Genomic DNA, 27,926 nt, shown 5'->3' with positions numbered 1-27,926 from the left:
TATCCATCCATCCATCCATTTTCCAACCCGCTGAATCCGAACACAGGGTCACGGGGGTCTGCTGGAGCCAATCCCAGCCAACACAGGGCACAAGGCAGGGAACCAATCCTGGGCAGGGTGCCAACCCACCGCAGATATAGAAACTAATGGGGCTCATATTAAGAACATATTACATAAGCAATGGGATCTGGTAATACATCCGTGTCTCATTTTTAAGCTACATGTTTCAAGATATACTCATCCAACCATTATCAAACCCACTTAATTCAGTTCAGGTTACTGATAACAATCCTGTTCTGGCCCTGAATGTGGCACTAGTTCACTGCAGGGAACATTCATGCAGAGACTTACACTTATTTATATGGGGCCAATTAAAAGTCTGCAAGTTTTTGGGATGTGAGAGGACAACTGGAGTACACAAAGACAAAAACAGTACAACCATGAGAAAAACATGTAAACTCCACACATGCAGTGACTGTTCCAGGGTTCAGAGCTGTAGCACTAACCACTGTGCCAACATGTTGCCCTGGTTTCAAAATTTATTATACTGAAATAAGAAACCAGCATGTTTAAGTAAAATTAGAAAAAAACAAACCATTTTCTTTATAAAACACACTTTTGCTAAATTGTTTTGATAACAAAAAAAATTGATTTTAATTTTTAGATGGAAACAGTGATCAGGGAACACTGAAAAAGGGCATATCTTGTTAAATTAGGAATCCAGTTAAAGTCCAGATTGTGCCATTGATTTAAATACTAACTGAAACAACAGCAGCGACAAGTGTACACTAGAACTGATTTTGGAAGTCATGTCCAAATGAAAGTAAGCTTCTGATTACTGATAACTACTGCCATTTCAGTATGTGAATTTCCCCTTGGGATTAATAAAGTATCTATCTATCTATCTATCTATCTATCTATCTATCTATCTATCTATCTATCTATCTATCTATCTATCTATCTATCTATCTATTTCTGACTCAATAGTAATAAACATTTTTGAACATCTTTTCAAGATAAATATGGATAAGAACATCATCAATAAAGTTACACATTGCTTGAAGTGGGTGATTTTTTCCTGCAGATGCCTTACTGTACATGTTGAAGCTCTAATGAAAAAAATGAAGAACATTTTTATTTGCATATGAAATACCAGAGTTGTGCCTGCAGCTTTTCCTGTGATCAGAATATGTTCAATCTATTCATTCTTGCATGCTGGAGGCACCATTCGAAGTTCAGGCAGAAGGTGAAATTTCTAGAAATTTAATCTGGCAAACGAAATGACAAAGTTAACCCACTTCCTTTTGTTAGCAAACAATAAACATAGGCAGGTTATATCAAGAAATAAATCTTCACAGCTGCTGAAACCCCTCAGTTGAGAGATCCTAATATCCGTCATAGCAAAAAAACATACTCCCTGCAAGTCTCACATACCTCCAAGCTCTTCAGCCACTTTACACCACAAAATGTTTTTGGAATGATTAGTGAAGCCCTGAATCTATTAGACTTGACATTGTGTTGAAACCTATGGGTCATCTATGCCATAAAATGATGAATGGCTAACACAGTGGTTGAAAGAGTAAGGTCTTTTCTTAGTTTTTACTGTTCCAATGAACATCTTTACCAAAATACTTTGCTTTTATAAAAAGCTACATTTTCAATTTTTGCTATCAATTTCAGGAGTGACAGCCTCAGAAAACAGAGAGAATAACTAGGAAAATGTATACAACTGTCTGATCCATCATCTGTATAATTAATATGCTAAATTCGATTTTAGAGTTGCAGGGCAGTACAGCCTATCACGGAAGCACTGGCCCCAAAGCAGGAGTCAGTACTGGACAGAGCATCAGTCCATTAATGGGCACACTCATCAACATATCCGTTCACATTGGTCAGATTTAAAGGTTCCAATCATCAGGTTATTTTTGATGGATGATCTTTTTCAAAAGGATTTAATTACTCTATTTACCTTTTTAATTACAGTACCTGTTTCTTTTTTTTTTTTTTTTAAATGTTTCCGTTTTTTTAACAAAAGTGAGGAACTAAAATCACTGTTTTTATTGTGAATGCCATAGTTTCCAACATTCTCAGTACTCTTCTGCATGTAAGAAAAAAGGACAAGAAATTACATTTATATAGACACATTTCTCACTACTCACAGCGCTTTACATAAAAAGTGGGAAGCCACTTCTACCACCACCAATCTGCAGCATCCACCTGAATGATTCGACGGCAGCTATTTTGTGCCAGTATGCTCACCACACATTAGATATTAGGCGGTGAAGGAGTGAGAGAGATAGTTAGCCAATTATGGACAGGGGATGATTGGGGGCCACAATGAGTAGGCCGTGTTAGACAATTTAGCCTGGCTTCAGCATTTACAGTTGGAGCAAAATTTTAGATGCTCTAATTTGGGTAGGATGCAGGACTAGATTAACAAAAGCAAGCTAAAAAAGCCACAGTTCAAAGCCTAGGAGTCTGAATGGTTCTCTCAAAATTTCAGAGTCTATTAGATTTGTTATAATTTAATATCTAAAAGTCTCAATAAATAAATGTCCACCCTTTTGGTGGTATCTTGCTAAGTTCAGTTGTTACACACCTTGGTTCTCTGTTAGCACTTAATAAATGGGACCTCTTTAGCTTCCCATAGCTTAGGGTCTCACCAGATCTAAATCTGATATCAGCAAGATGTCAAGAAGAGATACAAATGCTTTCTATGAGGAGCTATAATTTCTGACCACGACTTTGTGACATTATTTGTGTTGTAAAGTGATGAATAAGAGGCTATCCTTTAAATCATTTTAGGGAGGTAAGTAGATTTCAACTCATTTAGTTAGGAAGGTGTTTTTTTTTAATTTTTTGGTATAATTATTGATGCTTTTCATATTTTTCTTCCTTTAACACCTTTGCAGAATTGCCATTTGCATGATCTATTTTTTAGCCAAAACATCATAACCACTCCCATATGAAGCGATAACAATGGTGCATGTTAAGGGCCGAGATATATTAGACAGTAAGCTAAAGTTAGTTACTTGTAGCCAAGTGGAATGCTTAAGACTATGGCAGGTATAAAAACCTAAGTGACTTTCATAAGGGCCAAATTGTTATGGCTGGATGATTGGGTCAGAGCATTTCCAAAACAGAAAGCTTTGGGGGGTGCTCACAGTCAGTCACGGTAATAAATGGGGGGAGTCAATAATGCAAGAGGACAACGAAAGCTATCCTGTCTGGTACAAACAAACAGAACAGCTACTATGACACAATTTGCAGATAATTTTAATGATAGTTACAGGATTAAGGTGTGAGGATACACAGTGCATTGATCACTAACCTCTATCCACCATTGAAAGTGCCTACAATGGGCATACAAGCAGTGGAACTTGCATCAATGGAAAGTCATCTGGTCCGATAATTCCCATTTTGCATAATGTGCCCAGATGGACACATGTGCAACATTCACCTGGGGAAGAGATGGCACCAGGATGCACTGCAGAAAGAAGGAAAACTGGTGGAAGGAGTGTGATGCTTTGGACATTATTCTACTGGGGAAGCTGGGTCTGGGTATTCATGTAGACATTAATTTGCCACGTACCACCTAGCTAAGCATTATTACTGACCAGGTACACCACTTCATGGTAACAGAATTCCCTAATGGAAGTGGCACTTTTCCGTAGGATAATGCACACTGCATAAACAATTTGGAAATGGTTTCAGGACCACGATGAAGAGTTCAAGGTGTTGCCCTGGCCTCCATATTTCCCATATCTTAATACAATCCACCATCTGTGAAATCTGTTGCAACAGGCTCTACAATGTAACGTATAGGAGTTAGAGGATCTGCTGTTAATATCCTGGTGCCAGATAACCCCTGGATACCTTCAGAGGTCTTGTACAGTCCATGCCTCAAAGGGTCGGAGCTATTTTAGTGGCACTTGGAGGAACAACAGCATATTAGGCAGGTAGTCATAATGATGCCTCTGATGTCTCAGTTACCATGTCTTGAAGACTTTGGTTGACCAATTCAACCCCACGACATACTAAAAGTTTCAAGTGCTGGTGTCAAATAGGACACTATTACATCACAGACCCTACTAACAAAAGGCAAATTTAGAATAACTTATTAATCTGACACACATTTCTGTGAGCTACAGTCAGCAAACTGGATGGATTGAAAAAGAAAAAAACCTGTACCTAATTGAAGAATACATAAAATGTACAGAGAGAGCAACCAGGTACAAATTTCCAAAACTAGAACTCTAGATTGGAAAGGCAGCAGTGCTAACCACTGCTTTGCTGTTGTATTTAAAATCATTTACAAATAAGCATATTAGTTATTACAATAACTTGGAATTTTGGAACTTGCATTTAAAATGCACCTCTAGCACATCTGCTTTCTTGTTTTCGTATTGACCATTATTGTACAATTTTGGCATTTTTTTATGTTTTTGCTCGATTTCACATTTTTTCACTCCAGGGTGGTATTATTTAGCCTTAAGGTGCACTATCTGCACTCTCTCATAATTTACATGTTTGCTTCAAGCAGCCCAAAATGTTTTCTACTACTGTATATCTGTATAGAGAGTAGAAATTGTACAATTACAGTATAATGTTCATGGTTCTGGCTGTCTGTGTTTAAAACATATCCTGTTAAACCTCATACATAAGGAATTTGCACAATGATATCTTTTTTGGATGTTTTCCAGGTAGTCATGATTTTCTCAGATATGAATGTTGCCATTAGTTGTACTGGCCTGATTAGGCAAGATGAAAATTACTGCAGCAATGTGCAGTCAGTCATATATATACTGTATATATAAATAAAATATTTTTTTGTAGGGAGAACAGTTTGCAGCAATAGTTATCATACAAATGATATACATCTTCAGATTATTGTATGTAAACTACATTAAATTAACTTTTTTAGACAACTGAATGAAAATTATAATAATATCGTGGAATTAGTTTTAGCAAATAAAATAACATGTCATACAAGGTAAACTTCAAAGATGGTAAGTATTTTAAAGATTGCACTTATACTGTACATATTTTTAAAGTGAGAAATCAAACAACATCTCTATCATTAAGTATGATCCATTATGACCAAGTGTTACGTTGCTATTATGTGCAATTGATAGATGGGAAAAAATCTCACAAAATTAGGTTCTTTCAAGAATGATTTTTATTTTGATGAGTACTTATAAATACTGTGTGTTGTTTTTAATATCTAACATAATAAGAGTATAAAAAGGGTGACTGGACAGATCCCAGCAAATATAGGCTGGTAAGCTTAACGTGCATCACAGGTAAATTAATGTAAGGAATAATTAAGGGAAAGAATTGAGCAACACATGGCAAAGACAGGAGTTTTACTGAACAGTTAGCATGGGTTCAGAAAAGTGAAGTTATGTTTTACCAACAATCTGGAATTCTACGTGGAAGCAACAAAAGAATGCGATCAGAGTGGACTTTCATAGAGAATTTGATAAGGTGCCACACGAGAAGTTGGGCATCAGACTAAAAGAAGTGGGTGTTGTTTGTAGATGGGTGAAAAATTGGCTCAGACACAGGAAGCAGAGGATCCTTATCAGAATCGACTGATGCTAAAAGTGATGTTCCACAGGGGTTAGCATTATTCTTAATATATTGTTAAATGTTTGGATAGGAATATAAGCAGCAAACTGCTTAAATTTGCAGATGATACCAAACTAGGTGAACTGGCAGATAATCTAGAAGCCGCTGAATCATTACAAAAGGACTTGGACAGCATACAGGCTTGGTCACATTTATTTCAGATGAAATTTAATGTAAGTATAAATGTAAAATATTACACATAGGAAGTAAAATGTTAGGATTGAAAACACAATGAGAGGTCTGAAAATTGAAAACACACTTTATGAGAAGGATTTAGGAGTCATAGTGGACTCTACATTATCAGACAGTGTTCAGAAGCCATTGAAGATAGCTAACAGAATGTTGGGTTATATAACGCCTCGATGTTTAGAGTACAAGTCCAAGGAGATTATGCTCAAGCTTTATAATGCACTTGTGAGGCCTCATCCAAAGTACATGTGCAGTTTTGGTCTCCAGGCTACTAAAAGGACATAGCAGTGCTGAAAAAAGTACAGGGAAGAGCCACTAGGCTGATTTCAAGGCTATACAGGATGAATTATGAGGAAAGATTAAAGAGGTGAGACTTTTCAGTTCAAGCAAAGGAAAATTAAAAGGAGACATGACTGAAGTGTTTAAAACTTTGCATGATCTCCCCGTGTCTGCGTTGGTTTCCTCTGGGTGCTCTGGTTTCCTCCCACAGTCCAAAGACATGCAGGTTGGGTGCATTGGCAATCTTAAATTATCCCTAGTGTGTGCTCGGTGTGTGTGTGTGTGTGTGTGTGTGCCCTGCAGTGGGCTGGCGCCCTGCCTGGGGTTTGTTCCTGCATGCCTTGTGCCCTGTGTTGGCTGGGATTAGCTCCAGCAGACCCCTGTGACCCTGTGTCAGGATATAGCGGGTGGGAAAATGACTGACTGACTAATTAGTACAGTGGATGGAGACTGTCATTTTAAAATAAGTTTATCAAGAACACGGGGACACAACACAGTTGGAAACTTGTTAAGGATAAATTTCACAAAAACATTTGAAGTTTTTTTTCACACAGAAACCTACAGATACTTGGAATAAGTGACCATGTAGTGGTGGTAGATGGTAGGACTTTAGAGACTATCAAAACTCGACTTGATGTTATTTTAGAAGAATTAAATGGATACAACTGGCAAGCTTTGTTGGGATGAATGGGCTGTTCTTGTCTAGACTGTTATAATAATTAAGTGGTACAGTTATTTTATATAGACTGGGAAAAAGTGAAGTAAAATTTAGAACAACCTACTACCATGTAGTTGAAGCAGACAGGTTTGAACAAATGTCTGGATGAGAAATTGGTATAATGTCACAATTACCTGTGCTTACCAAACAGATTAAATTGATTAATTATTAAAAAAGGCTTACACATTTTAAATAGTCATTTTACACAGGAAGGACATGTCTCTTATTGACTACAAAAGTTGTACTTTTTATGCAGTAATCAGCAGTAGTAGAGTATTTTTTACATTAAAAATAACCCAAAAGGGGAGATCCAAGACTTCATTCTTCTAGGAAATGAACTTTTTATGCAGTAATCAGTAGTAGTAGAGTATTTTTTACATTAAAAATAACCCAAAAGGGCAGATCCAAGACTTCATTCTTCTAGGAAATGACATGCAGAATATGTAAAGGAACTATATCTATATTACAAAAGACCCCAGAAACTCCAAATTGTTAAAAAATTTTTTTAAAAAAACTGTATAGACTGCAAGAGAAATATGGACACTTAAGAGCAAAAGACAAAGAGCAACAGATCTGTGTTCTTAATCTCTCCTAATACACACCAAAAAGAAGTGGAGATTTCAGTACTTTTAAAGGGACTCTCATTCTGGTCTGCAAAGCCCATTGACAAAATCAGACACTGTAGTGATATGGAAGAATTCTTTGCAAACTCAGATTTGATGAAAATTTTCCACAATTAAGAAAACATTGACACATAGAAAACAAAAACAACCTGTTACAATACACCTACTAAAAATCCACATGGACACCAGAACCCGGCAGAAATGAGAGACAAAGAGACACTTTCACGTCCTGTGAGATGGTCAAGTCACGTCATACTTACAACCTTTGTAAGTAAGTCCTGTGATACACATGCAGAGCAGGTTAGAGATAATGGAAGTAGGAAAATTCGAAAGTCTCAAAAAAATGAGAGTAAAGATCGCATTAGTGCAAAAAAAACGGAAAATATTACTCGGTGAAATAATGGAACAGCTAAAAGAGATCACAGAGTGTTTGAGGATGTCTGGGGGACAAGAGGGACAAGGCAGTGAGACAAAAGGCCAGGTGCTGTACAGGCTTTTAAACGTTCAAAGAGCCACACGAAATGCACGCCAGCAGCAGCAAGCCAGCAGCTGATTGAGCAAAGAGGAGGTAAAAAAACAACTGTTATCTGTTTCCCATTGTATCACAGTTTAAGAGGGGTTTTGGAGGAGCAGCCACTTCTCCTTGGGGTGGGTTCAGCCCACCTCTTCACAACAACGTGTAGAGCTGGCGGAGGGAGGGGAAAGGCGTTGGCGAGCTAAGCGAGCAGGGGGCGAAGCCCCCTTGTTTACTAAGAGAAAAAAACAAAATCATTATGAAACCAGTGGACAAAGGGAGTGTCTTAGTTATCTTGAACATATCTGACTATATGCAGGAGACACTACTGAGGCATTACTGCAAACTAAATGATGCCCGCACAGATCTCCACAAGGAACTAAAACAGATAGTAAGTGGCTTTATTCTTGACATCAGGGACCATGTAAGCAGTTCCTGAGAACCCTGAAATGGAATACTTCTACATGCCCCTTAAGACTCCCAAAGAAGGCCTATAATCTCAGCAATTGGTTCATTAACAGAAAATGTTTCAGGGTGGAGAACATCCTTAAACTCCTTGTCCGCTACACACCCAAATATATCCAAGACACCATTTATTTCCTGAAAAGGCTTACTGCTATTGGCTTTTTACCGGAGGGAACTTTACTGGACATAGTGAGTGTTGAAGCACTATACACAAACATCCCCCACAATGATGGCATATTGGCATGTCAAATGTACCTACAACAACATGATTTGCCCATGGAGTCTGTTGTACAAATGATAAAATTAACTTTGTCACGCAATTTATTCTCATTTGGCAAGGATATCTACTTGCAACAAATGGGATCTGCAATGGTGTGCTGATTTGCACCTCACTACACAAAAATATTCAAGGCAAAATTGAAGAAGAATTTTACAACAACATGCATCATATAAAACAAACGTTAAATAACATCTTTATAATCTGGACAGCGAGTGTGAAGGACCTCCTCTATTTCCATATGAAATAAAATTCATTCCACTCCAACATGAAGCTGAAAGTACATTACTTGAAAACAGAAATCAGCTTCCTTGAAAACACCATTCACCTGAAAGAAAACTCCCTTGTGATCTCTATGTTCTGCTAACCAACAGACAGATGCACACGCCTGAGAAGTGATAGCTTATATATATAAGGAGGTCCTTCATTTTCAGCCAAGCATCCATCCATCCATCCATCCATTGTCTCCCGCTTATCCGAGGTCGGGTCGCAGGGGCAGCAGCTTGAGCAGAGATGCCCAGACTTCCCTCTCCCCGGCCACTTCTTCTAGCTCTTCCGGGAGAATCCCAAGGCGTTCCCAGGCCAGTCGAGAGACATAGTCCCTCCAGCGTGTCCTGGGTCTTCCCCGGGGCCTCCTCCCGGTTGGACGTGCCCGGAACACCTCACCAGGGAGGCATCCAGGAGGCATCCTGATCAGATGCCCGAGCCACCTCATCTGACTCCTCTCGATGCGGAGGAGCAGCAATACATTATAATTTTATTTGCTCAGATCTGACAGACTGGGATAAACAATTGCAGGAGCTTGTGAGAGATTTCATTAGACAAGGACATACTCCCAAAACAACAAACATTTAAATAAAAAGAGCTACTGCCATACCCTTCCGGCATTTAAAAACAAAGACAACAAGAAGCACATCCCCCTTGTTGTCACCTATAACTTACATTTGAAAGTACTTTGCAAAATTATAAATTAATTTCAGCCCATACTAAATAACAATGGCAAGCTGAGAGATGTATTCCCAGAACCTCTGCTCACCTCCTGGCATACAAATGACCACCCAACCTGCAGCAACTAATTGTTCAAAGCTCCCTGAGTGAACCAACAGAAAATAGCACATCTTTTTGCTTATAAAAATATATAAAACCTGTGCTCACATTTACACTACAGATCAGGTAGTAAGTTACACCACACTGCAAACAAGATCATTGGATAAAGGGATCATTTTCTTGCAGATCATCTAATGTGGCCTACCTGTTTCTTTCCATGAAATATGCCAAGACTGAACTATATGTGGGAGAAACTGGACAAACACTCAGGGCCGTGTTAACAGCATCATAGACCCCAGGCAAATTAGTGTGCTGGGGACCCTGTTTTGATAGCAAAACAGAAACATACATTGGCATCAGAAACATAATGGGCCCCTGTGCTCCTGGGGCCCATGGCCAGTGCCCATTTTGCCCGTATGTTAAGATGACCCTGCACACTGAACCAAAGAATGAATTTACACAGGTTTCACATTAGGCATGGCAATAGAAATGTTTCTGTAGCAGCTCACTTCAGCAGCAATGGACACTGCAAGAATGATCTTAAAGTCACAGTGCTTATGTGCAACCACTAGACACAAGAGGAAAGGAATTAGAAGTTAAACTGGCACTAAAATTCAAGACATTACAACATGGTAAGAAAGTTTGCTGATAACACTGTGGTATTGGGTCTCATCTGAAATAATGATGAGGCAGTGTACATGAAGGAAGTAGAGAACCTGGCTTCATGATGTCAAGCAAATAGCCCAGAGCTAAATGGCAGTAAAACCAAGTAGCTGGTTGAGAACTTCAGCAGGAACCAGCAGCGATCCTGCACCCCATTAACCATCATTGGGATCCCAGTGGAGAGGGTAAACACCTTCAAATACCTGGGAGTTAATATCTGAGAGGACTTGAGCTGGATTTTACTTGCACAAACACTGGTCACAAAGGCAAGACTGCAGTTGTATCATTTGTGGCAGTTAAAGAAATTTAGGGTATCCCCAGTGTTACTTAATACCTTCTACACAGGAGCTATAGAAAGCATACTAACCCAGAGCATCACATCCTGGTATGGCAGCTCCTCAGTGCAAGACCATAAAGCCCTGCAGAGAGTGATTAAAACAGCAAAGTGTATCACCAGTTTTACTCTGCCCCTCATACAGGACATTTATAATAGGAGATGTAGAACCAGAGCAATCAAACTTATTAAAGATCCTTTACACCCCATGAACTGCCTGTTCAGCCTACTGAAATCAGGCAGATTTTTCATAGTCTTATTGCCAAAACTGAAAAACTTAAGAGGAGCTTCTACCCTCAGGCCATAAGACTTCTTAAATCAGGTCATCCCACTGCTGCTCTACCCTTATTTATCTAAGGAAGGTTTTTTCACTTACTGACATAATACCCCTATCATATTCTCCATTTATGTATGTGTATCTACATTATCTATTACTTATATTATTTTTCTAATGCACAGTCTGTTGAACTAATTAGGCTTACATTTCACTGGACATTGTACATGTATAGTAGTGTATGTCATGAATAAAATGAATCTTGAATCCTGAAGAGACAATATTTTTATGAACAGATATGAGGACTATTTACTAATACTCTGACTGACCCTGTAGTTCTGATTACACATCCACATTGTAAGGAAAACTCATCAAAATCTTCAAAAGACTTTGTTGGACAGTTATCTTATCAGAAGATTTTGATTACATCTTGCCTGAAGAAGGGGCCTGAATTGCCTGGAAAGTGTGCATATTGTAATCTTTTTAGTTAGCCAATAAAAGGTGTCATTTTGCTTGACTTTCACGTCCTCTTTTGCTAATTGAATCTTTTAATTGGAGAGGTCTGTTAATAGTTGACCTTAAAGATGTTTCACATAGGAGTTATAGAATTGTGTTGTTTTCTTAGTGTGTTTATAAACACAGGTTACCCCAATTTTTTTGCATGATCTTCCTCAAAATCTTGCATATTGTAACCTACTCAGTTTACCATTTTGTTTCCCCTCTCATTATGCAGTACTTAGGTACATAGTAAATATCCTGATTAAAATATACAGCAAGGCCAGTTAAACAGATTTACAAAGTATTGAATCCACCATAATATCAAGGAAGGTCTATGATACATTATGATTATTTAAAGTTTTTAATTGTTTTATGTTTTCTTTTACAACTACAGTCATATGAAAAAGTTTGGGAACCCCACTCAGCCTGCATAATAATTTACTCTCCTTTCAACAAAAAAGATAACAGTGGTATGTCTTTCATTTCTTAGGAACAAGTGAGTACTGGGGTTATCCGAACAAAGATTTTTAGTGAAGCAGTATTTAGTTGTATGAAATTAAATCAAATGTGAAAAACTGGCTGTGCAAAAATTTGGGTCCCCTTGAAATTTTGCTGATTTGAATGCCTGTCACTGCTCAATGCTGATTACTTGCAACACCAAATTGGTTGGATTAGCTCGTTAAGCCTTGAACTTCATAGAAAGGTGTGTCCAATCATGAGAAAAGGTATTTAAGGTGGTCGATTGCAAGTTGTGCTTCCCTTTGACTCTCCTCTGAAGAGTGACAGCATGGGATCCTCAAAGCAACTCTCTAAAGATCTGAAAACAAAGATTGTTCAGTCTCATGATTTAGGGGAAGGCTACAAAAAGCCATCTCAGAGGTTTAAACTGTCAGTTTCAACTGTAAGGAATGTAATCTGGAAATGGAAGGCCACAGGCACAGTTGCTGTTAAACACAAGTGTGGCAGGCCAAGAAAAATACAGGAGCGGCATATGTGCAGGATTGTGAGAATGATTACAGACAACCCACAGATCACCTCCGAAGACCTGCAAGAACATCTTGCTGCAGATGGTGTATCTGTACATCGTTCTACAATTCAGGGCAATTTGCACAAAGAACATCTGTATGGCAGGAGGATGAGAAAGAAGCCCTTTCTGCACTCACGCCACAAACAGAGTCGCTTGTTGTATGCAAATGCTCATTTAGACAAGCCAGATTCATTTCAGAACAAAGTGCTTTGGACTGATGAGACAAAAATTGAGTTATTTGGTCATAACAAAAAGCACTTTGCATGGCGGAAGAAGAACACTGCATTCCAAGAAAAACACCTGCTACCTACTGTCAAATTTGGTGGAGGTTCCATCAGGCTGTGTGGCTAGTTCAGGGACTGGGTCCCCTGTTAAAGTCGAGGGTCGGATGAATTCATCCCAATATCAACAAATTCTTCAGGATAATGTTCAAGCATCAGTCACAAAGATGAAGTTACGCAGGGGTTGGATATTCCAACAAGACAATGACCCAAAACACAGTTCGAAATCTACAAAGGCATTCATGCAGAGGGAGAAGTACAATGTTCTGGAATGGCCGTCAGAGTTCCCTGACTTGAATATCATCAAAAATCTATGGGATGATTTGAAGCAGGCTGTCCTTGCTTGGCAGCCATAAAATTTAACTGAACTGGAGAGGTTTTGTATGGAAGAATAATCAAAAATACCTCCAACCAGAATCCAGACACTCATCAAAGGCTATAAGGAGGCATCTAGAGGCTGTTATATTTACAAAAGGAGGCTCAACTAAGTATTGATGTAATATCTCTGTTGCCCAAATTTATGCACCTGTCTAATTTTGTTATGATGCATACTGCATATTTTCTGTTAATCCAATAAACTTAATGTCACTGCTGAAATACGACTGTTTCCATAAGAAATGTCATATATTAAAAGGAAGTTGCTACTTTGAAAGCTCAGCCAATGATAAACAAAAATCTAAAGAATTAAGAGGGGATCCAAAACTTTTTTCATATGACTGTAGATTTTCATCCACCTACCCATCCATCCATTATCAAACCTGTTTAATCCAGGATGTGGTTGTGGGGGGACGGTGCCAATCCCTGCAGGAACGGAAACAAGGCAGAAACCAATCCTGCACTGGGAATTATCAACACCAAGTTATCTCTATTTATATGGGCCCAATAAAGTAGCTTGTACAACTAGATGAACTAATATCAACTGGTGAATTTACAATATATAAAAAATCTAGTATCTAGTGTTAGGAAAATGTATTTTTATGGTATTTAGTAAAACATAAAAAACACAAATCTAAAAATTTGCTTTTAAATAATAAGCATTCAGTTATGAGAAGAAAGCCGAGTGGTGAATGGAGGGTTTTAGTTTATGCTCTTGATATTATTATATTTAATGATGGCCTGACTGAATGATAGTGCAAATAAAATGCATCAAGTCAAGCGTGGACAACGTTCCATTGAAAAGACTGTTAGCATCTTTTTTCATTTTATTAATCCGAATAAAGATGAATTAACAAAATTACAAATAAAAGACAAACGATCACTTTCTAATGCAAACTTTAGTCTAGAATCACTTATCATCAGACATCCATCACTGGCTGATATGAGAACACACCATTCACAAATCCCCATTCTTACACTGACTTTCTGTTTGCTTGATTAGGGAAACTTGCAAACAGTTTGCAGCGTCAAGGTTTATTTATTTAGGTGTGTTAAAAGCAAAATGTGCTGCAACTGAGCCATGTGTATAAAAAGCATTTTCTAGATAATGGTGTTCTGAAAGTATAGACCTCTGGGTGTTCCAGTTATGAGAACCAGTGGGTATCATTTTCATATATGCATCAGTCCATAGGTTGTTGCCAGGCCACAGTATGACTTTGTATTTAAGAACAAAGAATATGTTAAACTGAAGAAACAGAAATTATAAGTCTGTTCAATATTGAATATCATCAGCCCTATAGTGTTTATTAATTTCACTTGTGTGAAAATAGCAAGAAGACATACGTTTATTGTGTCCTCAACCTACTTTTCTCGTGATCCATTTTCCACCTTCATTGTGCCTTCCACTGGGTCCAGTCCTTGTTCTGACAGCTGTTTCAAGGCCCTTAGAGCTGCCTGTAGAACAAAACAGATGGCTCTGTAAATGTAACGCATCACCTGCTATTCAAATAAATTCAGCAATCTGGGAAACTCCATGCCAACAGGATATACTAAGCTTTGAGTGTTTGTTTTGGCTGTGTTCCCTTAAAAATGCGTATGCATGACTATTAAGTAAACATTTCCATTCTGTGACGTCTCGTCTTTTCTCAAGCCAGTCACTAGGAAGCCCTCGTCTCGCAGCACAGATAATTCTTCCTGCCTTCTCCGTAGGGGCTTACACTTTAGTAACACCAGTGTTGTAAGCGATAACAAATACATACGCATTTTAGGAGCAACAAGAGATTTTAAACTGTTTTTAGGATATGTAAAACCCTTCTCTAGGTACTTAGCACATGTATTTTGAAACTGTTACCTGATAACATCTGAAAACAAAACAAAGGAATTAGCAGGAAAACTTTCTTTTTCAATATGGATGCATAGGTGGCTCTTTACCATTATTTCTAAAAACACATTAAATGAAAGAATGGCATACTATAATAATTTGTAATTGGCATGGTAGAAATAGTTTAATTGTTTCACCCAAAAGCTTTAATGTGGGCAAAGAAATGCAATTCTGTAGTTTTGAATAAAAATTTACTTGAGAGCTGTTTAAAAATGCTTCTCAAATTAAATAATCTAAGCATGAGGCACCTGGTCTTTTAACAGACCTGTCTTCACTGATGACCCCTAAAATATATTTTCTCCCTTTCTTTGCTTCTAACATCTTAGAAATTGAATCCAGATGTCTGAAGTTGACATAGTAGTTCTCAGGATGGAGGAAGATGACATAAATTTTGCAGCTGACAGAAATCCTGCTGAGCTCACTCAGGGCGGCTCAGAGAGGACTTGTACAGGGCCAGGAGAACTGCTGGGTACGAAGACAGATGTGTGCATTCCTGATCCAAATTAATCAGGAATTAGTTGCTCCTCAATTACCATGTGGATGGTGTGAAGCTCACAGCTGTTGACTGAGAGCTGTTCCCTAAGTTAAAGGTTCTTCTAAGATTTGCATCCACAGAGTCCCATAATTCCAGAACAAATCTGATTTTGAGAAATTAATATGAGACAGTCTCATAAAAATGCAAAAGTAACCTCATGCGTTAGATGATGACACATGAAATGAGATGATCATTTTCAACATCTAAATTTAGGATGATGGTGGTTTAAAGGGGCTACTATGTACATCTGTGCAGAACAAATCAATTAGTGCTTTGTTTGCCAAAAGAGTTTCCAGTTTATCATTTCAAACCTCTATGTAGTATGCTTGAATTAATGTTTAAAAAGCTTAAGTGAATGAAAATATTATTCTTATGAGACGTTTGTGAGGGACTGTGTCACTGTGCACCTACAAAAGGGAAAAACAGATAAATGTTTATTTCCACACAGATGCTATCAGGTTAGGCAGCAGGACTGTGCTATCTTCTGCATGATATGGAGCTTAAAAAACAGATCGACGGATGACTGGATGAAAGAATGAATAATGAGAAAGATATTGAAGACACAATACTTCAGCACTTTGGCCTTCCTTTGGGTAGCAGGCCCAGTAAGAGCTAAACAGTAAAACTAACATTCCTTTTAATTTCCCAGCATGAAAATAAGCGTAACCTTTTTCCCTTTATTTTTGTGATGTACTATATTTCATAAAATTATTGCTTTCCTCTAAAAGAAAATTTCTCTCAACTTTCAGATGCCAATATATTATACTGCATTACCAGGATAGCATAGAAAATATAAAAACAAGGAAAAAATGTGTTGCAGCTTAGCTAGTCATAGCAAGTCATGCAAAAACTTTCTTTCATAATGACTTTTGCTGTCCATACTCAACGTTAAACTCTGGCAAGAACTGTAAACCCTACTGTAGAAACATCTCCAGTGTTCATCTATCTTATATGGAAACTGTGAAAGTAGTGTCTTATATGGAAACTGTGAAAGTAGTGTAGGCCTCCCTCTGCTCTGCTCTACAGAGGGTGGACAAATGAACAGAAGCACCTAACAATATCACAACATCATAGAACTAAAAAGGAGCAGGGCTGCCATTGACCCACGGAACAGATTCAGTCCTTATTTGAATGCTGTCATAAAAGTTCTGAACTGGGGGAGTCATTGGAATTAATGATTCCCATGAGATGGATGCCAGTACCAATATGGATTAGTTTTAACATTTGAGCTGAAAACTTCCATTGGCTATCTTGAAACATAAACACATCTGGATGTAAGAAACAAAATGAAAGATGACTTGATATATCAAACCATTGCTCGGTGGTTTTTGTGCTTCTTACATAAGATTAGCCACCCTTGTTTGTTAGCCTTAGATACAAACAGTTTTCAATTGTCAGCTCTGACATAAATTTCAGGTTTATGAAGATCACAACTTACAGATTTTATCAAAACTGGACCACAGAAATGCTGATTCAATTCTTTGGAAAGTTTGAGGATAAACTGTTATAGCATTTAGCAATTGTCCATTAAAGTGACTGTCTATCAGTGTTGGTAAGGTTTTGCTTGTGACCACTCTTTCTCTTTAGCAATGCAGTGTGTCTGTGTTATTTTTGAAACTCTTCCCACGACGCATGAAGTAATTCTACAGTTTTTGTGACATATGCACCGATAATTAGGAGACTATTTTCCCCATGTCAATGTGAAAACTCCCATATCTTTCACCTTTGCACTTGTATTTGTAATTGTGATTTATTTACTTCAAAGTTAAATCCCTTTTTCTTATGGTATTTTTGCTATTTTGTCAACCCATTGTAAGTCACCCCTCACTCCCTAATGCCCATACTACCTCTTTTGAATTACATATGCATACATAAATTAGTTGCAAAAAATAAAAAACATGAACAGTTTGGAATTTCCTGGATCTAGGTATTAATTATTCATAGCCATGTGGTATGATCTTCAACTAAGTCACAATAATAAGACAAACACAGTTTGCTGAACATACAAACAACTGTACTACTTGTGAATAATGAGTTAATTATTTCCATCATGCTTCTCTGGGCTAAACTACATAAGTAATGTCTGTCTATCCAGCACCCTTTGCACTGATCCATGTGTCACTCAGTACTGAATCAAGCTGAGGAGTTTCTCTTAAATTATTATTAATTAAGTTATTATCCATCCATCCATCCATTATCCAACCCGCTATATCCTAACTACAGGGTCATGGGGGTCTGCTGGAGCCAATCCCAGCCAACACAGGGCGCAAGGCAGGAACCAATCCCAGGCAGGGCGCCAACCCACCGCAGGACACACACACCCACACACAAAGCACACACTAGGGCCAAATTAGAATCACCAATCCACCTAACCAGCATGTCTTTGGACTGTGGGAGGAAACCCACATAGACACGGGGAGAACATGCAAACTCCATGCAGGTAGAACCTGGGAAGCGAACCCAGGTCTCCTTACTGCGAGGCAGCAGCGCTACCACTGCGCCACTGTGCCGCCCTGTTTCATAAATCCATTAATAAAAATACTATATAATATTCTTATTGGCAAATCTAGTTTCATTCTAGATTATTTTGCCCTCTCTTTCTCACTTGGGGTGTATAATTAGCCCACATAATCAGATGTCTGTGTCCTTTATTGATTCAGTTATAACTGACCCAAAGTAAGATGAAAAATAAATTGCTGTCTAATTAGTAAACAGTCTTAGCTTTTGGAACTATACCACACTCTTTGGACTTTGGTTTTGTAAATCAAGGTAAATATCAGCAGTGCTAATTTAATAATTTTCTTGTAAATTAGTCAGGCAGATTTCATTACTGGTTCCTTTGATGCTGGTAATTTTCAGAGATATTACTTGTGATCACACCTTCCCACTTTGTTCCATTCACAGGAATTTGTTGCTGGCTTTTTGGGAAAAATGTTAAGGTTCTTGTTGAGTTGTTACTTGTTCAGCACAAAAAAATCAATTGAGCATAAGTCAGTCAGTCAGTCATTATCCAACACACTATATCCTGACACAGGGTCCCAGGGGTCTGCTGGAGCCAATCTCAGCCAGCACAGGGCACAAGGCAGGAACAAATCCCTTGGGCAGGGCATCAGCCCACCACAGGACACACACACACACACACATGCACACACACACACACACACGCATGCACACACACAAACACACACACTCACACACACACTAGGGACAATTTAGGATCGGCAATGAACCTAACCTGCAGGTCTTTGGACTGTGGGAGGAAACCGGAGTACCCGGAGGAAACCCACACAGACACGAGGAGAACATGCAAACTCCACGCAGGGAGGACCCGGGAAGTGAACCCAGGTCTCCTAACTGCGAGGCAGCAGCACTACCACTGCGCCACCGTGCCGCCCTGAGTATAAGTTTTTATTTTTATTTGAAAATTATAAGAAAACCAAATATATTAATGAATTACTTCAAATACAACACAACCACAAAAATGCTTTTTCTGACTGTTTTCATGTAGTGGAACAAGGTGTGAGCTCAATGTTATGAGATTAGTGTAATTCAGACAGCATTGCTTTCTCTGAACTTCCCCATAGGCAGCTACCATTTTGAAGTTCTTTCATGTGAAATTTCACACTGGAAGGATTGTATTTCCTGTTTGTCCCATAGCATATGAGCACAGCATATTTTGGGGATAATGACTCAATTCCTCAGTTTAATTCCTAACAATTTTTATATATTGTCAGGCAATCTGATCATAAATTTTGAACTGGCAAAGCTGCTGGCCAACATGTTGTTATGAGCGGAATGAAATGAGCTTGGAGCTATAATTTTACTAATCTAAACATTGTCTTCTGTTACAATGTTTTTTCCTGGCTTATATTTACTCATTGTTTTACTGTATCCTCTGGTGATCTGGAATTATTATTTTCTTATTTTTAAGTAATTTCTATTATGTTTGTTTATGATTTAAAATGTGTGTACTGTCTTTTTAAATGTATGCCCCTTCCACATGTTCTGTGGGTAGAATCTCTACAGACAGGGCCACCCTGACATCACTGCTACTAGGACTTCTATCTGGTTAAATACGGAGTCAGAGAGAGAATCTCAGCAGTGGGACATTGAGTTTATGTTGGAGTCATTGTGAGTACTGCTTTTTCGTTGGGTTGTCCGATTTTTGTGATTTAATTTTGCCTTTGTGTTTCAAATTGGTTTTGTATTGGGACGTTTTTTGCTTCGGGCTGTGTTTCAAAGCAAATACTTTTTTTACTTTTTGTAAATTTTTAATTACATTTTCCTATTTTTGTCTTCTGTCAATAAATACTTTCACATACAAAGGCTCTTTATGGGAATTGTCTCATCAAGCCAAATTTTTTAATGGTTCCTCCCACTCAATAAGCATTTATGTATATTTTAAACTTTTAATTCCAGCTCCCAAGTTTTGTGCCTGTATAGGTTGCAGCATACTGGAACTGATGGACGTAGGGTGAGCCTTTTCTGGACAGACTGTGAAGGTCCTGGCTTGTGTTGTGGCTCTTTTGAGACACCTTATACCCCTTTTGCCACTTTTGAAACCCCAAAATATATCACATGGCAAGGAATACTTAGCAGAATTGTAGAATTCTGTTGATATTTAAACAAACATTTATCATTTATTATTAATAAAAACAATGTCATTTAACAAAAAAGCTGAAATTTGGCAGGATTTAACATCTGGGCCTGTAGGTATCCACTAAGAAAGGACATTTCAATGTATCAGTATTAAGGAGTAAAAAACCCTCCTACAACAGAAAAACCAAATACCCAAAAATCACAAAAATTGTTTGACTGATTTGGTTAAAATTTGGTGATGGTATAGAAATACATTTTTTATTTGTCAGTATTTATTAATATTATGCTAACTTACATGCTTTGCACTGAGCTTAGAGATGGCTTTATGCAAAGGAAAGACTGAGCAAGACTGATTGTAAGCCACTCTAACCAATAATGTGGATGGGCGACTGAAGAAGAGGCTGTGTCAACTGCAGGAAGAAAAGATGAAATGATGTTTGCTGTGTCCAGTGAGGTGTGGAATGGAAAAAGAAAGTTTGATGAAGCTCAAGGAAGATGCAAAGCTCAACGGATCTCAAACACTATAAAGTTTAAGCTGTAAGTGCTGGTGTTGCTTCGCTAGAAACAAAAAGGCAAGGGGAAAGTAGAAAGAGAAGTGGCTTACTTGGATCCAAGACAAAAGGAACAGATGGAGCAAGTTTAAACTTAATGGGTCCCAAGCTACTTCATTGTAATACGTATTCATATCTGTGGAATTTAAAAGGGGACCCCTACCCCATTCTCATACATCATTTTACATTTGCATCTGCTTACTTTGATTGGGGATGCCCTACCATTCCTCTCCACTGTCTCCAAAATCAGTCACTGTCTCCTGATCCTTACATATCCACTTGCATCTGCAGATGTTAAAAGGGGACCCCTAATTGTTTAAGAAGCCTCTAATACATAGTAACTGCAGTTATTTTTTTACACTTCAAACAACAGAGAAAACAGCCCCAAAAGTAAAAGCATTCAGTTCATTAAATGGCTGGCTATATGTGCAGCCTATAAATGTAAGTATTTATTGTCTGCTTATGACAAAAATTAAATAAAACACTTCATTGAACTACATAAACAAGTGAAAATCATAAACATCTAACAATGATAATACTGTATATATATGCTCAAATATCACATTATTCCTACTGATTATCTGTTTCAATTCAAAAGGAAACAGTTTCCTGTAAAACTGTGCTTTGTAATGACTGTCAACAAAAGTCAGTAGGAAAAGCAGAAATCGGTCTAATGCAGGCATGTTTTACTCATGAACAATTATGTACAGCATGCACAAAAGTAAGCAGCTCCAGTGACCTTAAAATATTATTATTACTTATTATTTGACTGATGCCTTTATCCAAGGCAACTTACAACATCTGTAATACAATTGGTTACATTTCTTTTTGTTCCAGCTGGAGCACAGGCAGGTGAAGTGACTTGCTTATGGTCACACAGTGTCAGTAGCGGGATCTGAACCCACAACCTCAGTGTTTAAAGTCCTGGGTTAAAAGCCTTAGCTACTACACAACACTGCCTGATAATAATATTAGCCTTTTGTGAAAACCCTGCAAATACTGTGTATAGAAAAATGACTTAGTTACATAGTATTTCTGACAGTTCCACTTAACTAATAGTACTATAACTGTGACCCATTGTCTTCTGAAATTTACTGGGTGAAGCAGGGCAACAAAGATAGTCTACAAATATAAGCTTATCAGTCAGTTACACTTTCATTGTAATACACCACTTTTACTATAAGGTTTGTTATTTTTAATGTATAGTGGTTTCCGTTCCATTCACTTCTTTGGTTGGTACAGTAACATGTTCTTTGACTTTAGCTTTTCTAAAGAGATATGAGTGTCTCATTATGTCTGAGTTCTTTCTGCAAAGTTCATAGAAGTAAGTGATAAAGCTAGAGTGGATTATGTGAATACAACTTGTATATATCACACAAACTGCAGTGAACAGAAAGGCACCAATGCACCTCTCTTATGTTTGCCTGCTGATCCTTAAAAGCAATGGTACTTACCAACTGAATATCAACATTTTCTCTGTGAGAAAGGGTAAGCCACCCTATACTTGCTGATCATTTGATATGTAAAACTGTAGTTATATCTGACATTCTCTTGATCAAAACCACAATTTAAATAATTATTATAAAATTATAGTCTTTACGTGTTTGCATTTTGCTTCACAGAATAGGAGACCGGTATGAAAACAGCATGAAAAACATGCATTTTTTATATAAAGAAAGAAATTATTTAAGCTACATGCGCTAGTCATCCTAATTCTTGTTGAAGCAGTAAAACATTTGGAAATGGATAAAAATTACATGAATGCAATGTTTATGTTTTGCAAATAAATAAAAAAGAATACAAAAATAGAAACTGGAGATTATGTTTGTTATTGTCTATTATACTAGAAAAGTCTTAAATGTTAATTTTAATGCTTTATACATTGATCCATTTTTCCACATTTAGCATCCTTAGTCCAGAGATTAACATTTGGTGAAAATGTGCTGTTTCCTGTCAGCTTATCGCTTCACCATTTAGTTTTACAGTGCAGTATTAATGAAAAGTGTCCACGGAGCAGCAGGACTGTCAATGTTTCTATGATGATAACATTCCTTTTTTTTCAAAAACATTTGGCATTTTAACTTTAATAAATTGACATTTTAGCAGAACTTTGATGTTATCAGAAAGAAAAATAGCTGACATTTTCAATGTAGCTTGACTGTTCAATGCACCTCCTTATGCAGAGCAAGTTGGAAGCACAATAAAAACAAGATTGAGGGGAGGAGATTGAGCCAGTGATGTTCTCTTTATAGAAGAAGACCAGAAGGGCATCATCAGTGACACGTGCTAAATGGGACAGAAGATACAAATGTAATCTAATCAAATCGAGGAGGATTGGATATGAAATTAGAGGACCACTAGATTTGCTCCCATTGAGAGTGTGAAGGGCACATAGTAGTTCATCATACTACTGTAAAGCAAACTGAACACTGTGTGTGACAGGCTGCTCAAGACACCTATTAAGGATGATTAATCATTTCATAGAAACTTATTTCAAAGAGAGTCTGTAAAGACAGACCATAAATACAGAAATTATTGGTCAAATAAATATTTCATTGTATCTGTTGCTTATTTTCCTCAGAGTTGCCTGCAACTTTCTTCATTTTAACACATTTTCGCACCCAGTTATGGAACCAAATATTCTTCTTCTTAAGCAAAGTCAGTGAGGATCTGGTTGCAGGTTTGGAGTACCTGTCCTAATTGAACATGAACTTCTGTTAAGTTTAGAAAGATCCACCTCTCTGATTTCACTGTATTTGGGTGTATCCCATAACATAATTGAATTTTGGCTGAAATGTGCCTAATTTGGATTTTGTCATGCATAATGGGTTGGTTTCAGGACCACATGAACCATTATGTATCCTTTTTCTCACTCTCCCATACACACTACTTCTAAACAGTTATACTCTGGACATTGTAACCACTAGGGGACGCTGCTGAGACCCAAAAAACCCGCACAGCAATACCCAACCAGGTTCAAATAAAGGTTTTTATTTGACAAAATCACCCTTTCATAAGAACACCTGATCAAATACACTATTCACAATTCTCTATCCTCCTCCATGAGAGCACTGCCCACTGCCTCCCGACTCTGACTTGTTTAATTGACCTGGGAACTGCTTCCAGTTTCCTGTCCAAGTCATCTGAAGCACTTCCGGGTGGTGCAGAAACCAGGGCAGCCCCACCCCCCAGCAGTGCCCTCCTGCAGTTTCCAAAGACCCCAAAGGGGCAGCATTTCTGAACGATAATTCCCAAGCCCCCCTGCGGGTGTTCTAATTGGGTACATCCCTGAGGATCACTACCATCTGTCATGTGAGGGAATGACCTGCTCCTGGTAAGCCCATTCACAATGTCCTTCTATTATGGTCTCCTGGCCGGGTATGAATCCTTCCTTTATCCTGGCCAGGATGCCTGTCCTTCCATCCTTACACTTACAACATATTATCCTATCACAGTAATGAGGCATTTCATTTCTGTCACTGTAGTTGCAGGGTTCTTGGTCACTTTCAACATAAACATTTTGATTAAATAGTCATTCAGTTCAGGAGATTTCATCAAATCCTCCATGTGTCCAAAGGAATGTCAAGATTTTAAGTTTTACAAAGTACTACTTTCAGCTACTCTGGATAGCTCATTCTATGTGTCTATATTTTATCTGTTGATTGAGATATTCTACAATGTATGAAATTTACACTTAACCACTGTACATCTGTGCCCTCATATCCTTGTTTTAAATTACAGGTAGTATCCGTCTCACTTTTTGCCTTCATAGTTTTAAATACCTCTGTCATGTCCTGTCTTAGCCTATGTTTGCTTAGGCTAAAAATCTTTCCTCACAACTCATACTCATTTAGAATAAGAACTGAATTGGGTAAACTCAGTTAATATGGATAGACGCATGATAAGCAATATAAAGACAGGAAAGTTTTGCCAAATTTGGGAACTGAAAGACTTCTGTCTTTATACAAAATATTACGTACATTAACAAAAGGTTCACTGTGACACCCCAGGTAATGGAAAAGATAACACCAGATTACATACTGGGAGACTTGTAGTTAGGGAATGATCGGGATCGGAAATGTGGTGTTACACAGGGAGGCACAGACACAAAAACATTGCATTGCAAAACAAAAGTGGGTTTTAATTTACAGGTACACATGTAATAGTGTCAAGGCAGGGTTTCTTTTCACAGTTCTTACCGCAAGTGACGCACAAAACACAAATAAGCAATGTCCCAAAAACAAAAAGGTGAAACTGTACAATATTTACAGCAAGTATCACAAGTCCCCAAATGAGAAAGAAACAAATATAATAAATTTATACAGACAAATATTAATATAAAAATTCAGTCAGGAAGATACTACACAAAAACACAGTCCTTCCAAAAATATGCTCCACAAAAAAAATTATTAAGAGAAAAATCGTTGTATTTACAAAAAGTGCACCACAAACCCAATTTATTTAAATACCTCTACTCAAAACAATACTTTTACTAGGAGATATTAATATCTACATGTACAAAAAGAAAATTCATATAAAAATAAATACAAAAATAAGATACTTGTCACTATCATTGATGTATTGTTATAATTGAGCTACACCAAACATTCACTCACCACCACGAATCGGTCAAAAGATGACCCCTGTAGGCATGAAATGCCTTTTATACTCAGGGTTGTTTTGCTTATCAATCATCAAAACCATCATGAGTGACACAGGCACGTTCTTATGTCATGTCACATCCACCTTTATAAGGCCTCTACTAAAACACCAGCAGTCTCGTGGCCGCACATGTACGCACACACACACAGAAAAGAAGCTCAAGCATGTTTGATTCCGTATCTAAGGCAAGTTAATACCTCTCCTTCTTTTAGATTAACCTCAGGGAACCCTTTTACTTTCCACAGTAAACTAAATGTTTCACTCCTCTTTGCTTTTACTTCAGTGGTTGGGGGGCAGCCACAAGTCGCTGGCAAGAAACCAGGTTGCACCTGGAGCCACATAGGCCACCATAGCAATATGCAGCTGGGACACCAAGTGTTCTGCTATGTTGCACCGCTGAAGCAGTGCTAAAACACTAGCGAAAACATTGCCTTCTTGTCTGCTACACAAAAGAGGTAACTGACGTTCTTTCTTTTCTGTTCACCTACCCTTGTAAAGCAGATACTTAAAAAATATATATTTTTTTCTCTCTTTGGTAATGACTGTGTAGGCACATTACCACATTCTCCACTTTCCAGCCTTACCATGATTATATGTTTACACTTAAACTGAAGTACCAGATAAAAATGGCCCATATTCATTCCAGTTTACTGTTCCATCAAAACACCTTATCTTTTTTTCCATTTACTTCCTTTCTACAGTACTATAACTAGCTTTTCAATTAACTATTTATGCTGCATCTCCCAACATAATAAGAACAGTCTCCTCTTCTCCATGTCTGTATTCATGCCCTCTCTTTACTGTGTTCAAATGTTACATTAATCATCTGAACAGTAAAAATGCAACTGCACTCTCTGATTCTAAGAATTAGTTTTCTGAATTGCACATTACTCATAAACTTAATGAAACCTGACACAAATGCCACATCACAGAAATTTCAACAGATCTTTCTTATCATTAGTTTCCTCTGCTTTCTGTTATTACTGCTTTTTTTTGGTCTTGGCGCCACCCTGTTTTTTTGTCTTTGCTTTTTTCATGTTGTCCTCTTCACTCTTATTTTCTTAACATCTATATTCCATCAGTTAATATTTTAGGTTATTATTATTCCCTCATTTAAGCATTACTCTTGCTGGAGTTATGTGCTTACTCTAAGGAATAATTCTTATGGCTCATTCAGAATTCTTCATGTTGGTTTTGGCCACTTCTGACCAATAATCCTTTTTACTTTGAAATACAGCAACATGAGACAGCAGGCTACTGGAGGCATGAGTTGCCCTAGTTTATACAGAAAGTCATCAATATATCTAAAATTGACAGGTTTAGAATGTCAGAGAAAGCTGAAGCACCTGGAGGAGCACACTTTACACAGATAGTGCTGGCATTTAAACCCACACTAAGGAGCTGTGAGGCAGCAGTGCTAACCATGTTACCCAATAATTAAACAGGCTAAACTCTGATGTGGCCAGCACATGGCTCTAACACTATTTATAACACAAATACACTATATAATGTTAGTTTACCAAAATATATAAAAGATATTATACCAGTGAAGTTAATTTTGCACTTTTCAGTCAGCTTTAAAGCCAAGTCTACTTACATTTTTTGAATTAGCATTTTATTGTGCAACTAAAAATATGAAATATTAGTATTTACATGTTTGAACTAAACTACAAAAATGAATTAATCATTCAATTTCAGCTATAACTATATGAATTTGTATGAATTCCTTTACTTTTGGCTTGTTTCACAGATGTTAGACAAACAGTAATAGAAACCTACACCTTCCATCATGCAGCTGAGATAGTCTTGGAGATAGTTCTCCAATTCATAAAATGAAGATATGAAACCCTCACCAAACACCACCTAGCACAAACAAACAGATACAGTATTTTATTAAACAAACAAGATGTAATCGATATTTTTTACAAGTTTAGCTGCGATGACTACTTCATTTAAAAGTTCTGAACTTTAAACACTCACATTTGGTAAGTTTCTAATTAGTGGTTTGGCTGTTGTTAGTATAAGCTTTAGAAATTTTGAAATTTAAAAGTGTGAAGCTGAATAGTTGGAATTAACCTAAAACCTTAGCTCTTAAGAATGGGTTCATTTATTTTCCAGTTATAATGTCTACAAAATCTTTACAATGGATGCAACATCTTTCTAAAAATGCTCAAATAGGGGATATCAAAACATGCTTTTATATAAAAAAAATCCAATTTGTTTTGTGAAAACAATACTTCCTGCATATATGTAATATGGAAAAACTGATCAAAATGAATGCCTATTTATATATGCTTCTCTCTCCTACACACACACTCTCTGTTTCGCAGTCTCCATCCTATTGTTTCCAGCACAAAAAGGTTAGAAAGAAGAAAAGGATCAAAGAATTGACTGCATCTCTGATGGACAGAACAAATGTCTCTTACTTGAAAACTTGATTGGGCTTCATTTTAAAAATGCATTTGTGGGTTTTATTAAAGCAGGAACAAAAGCAAAATGATT

At 37.5% G+C, this 27,926-nt stretch overlaps 1 protein-coding gene across 4 annotated transcripts in view; it reads right to left on the bottom strand.

Annotated features, from left to right (window-relative positions):
* The window catches only part of stau2 (staufen double-stranded RNA binding protein 2), a 368,617-nt gene that overhangs the window by 17,224 nt on the left and 323,467 nt on the right, over positions 1 to 27,926 (bottom strand). For 3 of the 4 annotated variants that reach the window (XM_028803455.2, XM_028803457.2, XM_028803456.2), the window contains one exon: positions 14,562 to 14,650. The exons of the other annotated variant lie outside the window; for it this stretch is intronic. In XM_028803455.2, coding sequence (XP_028659288.1) covers positions 14,562 to 14,650 — 89 coding nt within the window. The remainder of the gene's footprint in view (positions 1 to 14,561; positions 14,651 to 27,926) is intronic. 4 annotated transcript variants of the gene reach the window in all.

This window comes from Erpetoichthys calabaricus, chromosome 6, assembly GCF_900747795.2.
Source record: "Erpetoichthys calabaricus chromosome 6, fErpCal1.3, whole genome shotgun sequence".
Classification (NCBI taxonomy): Eukaryota; Metazoa; Chordata; class Cladistia; order Polypteriformes; family Polypteridae; genus Erpetoichthys; species Erpetoichthys calabaricus.
This window is presented reverse-complemented; position numbering and strand designations above follow the sequence as displayed.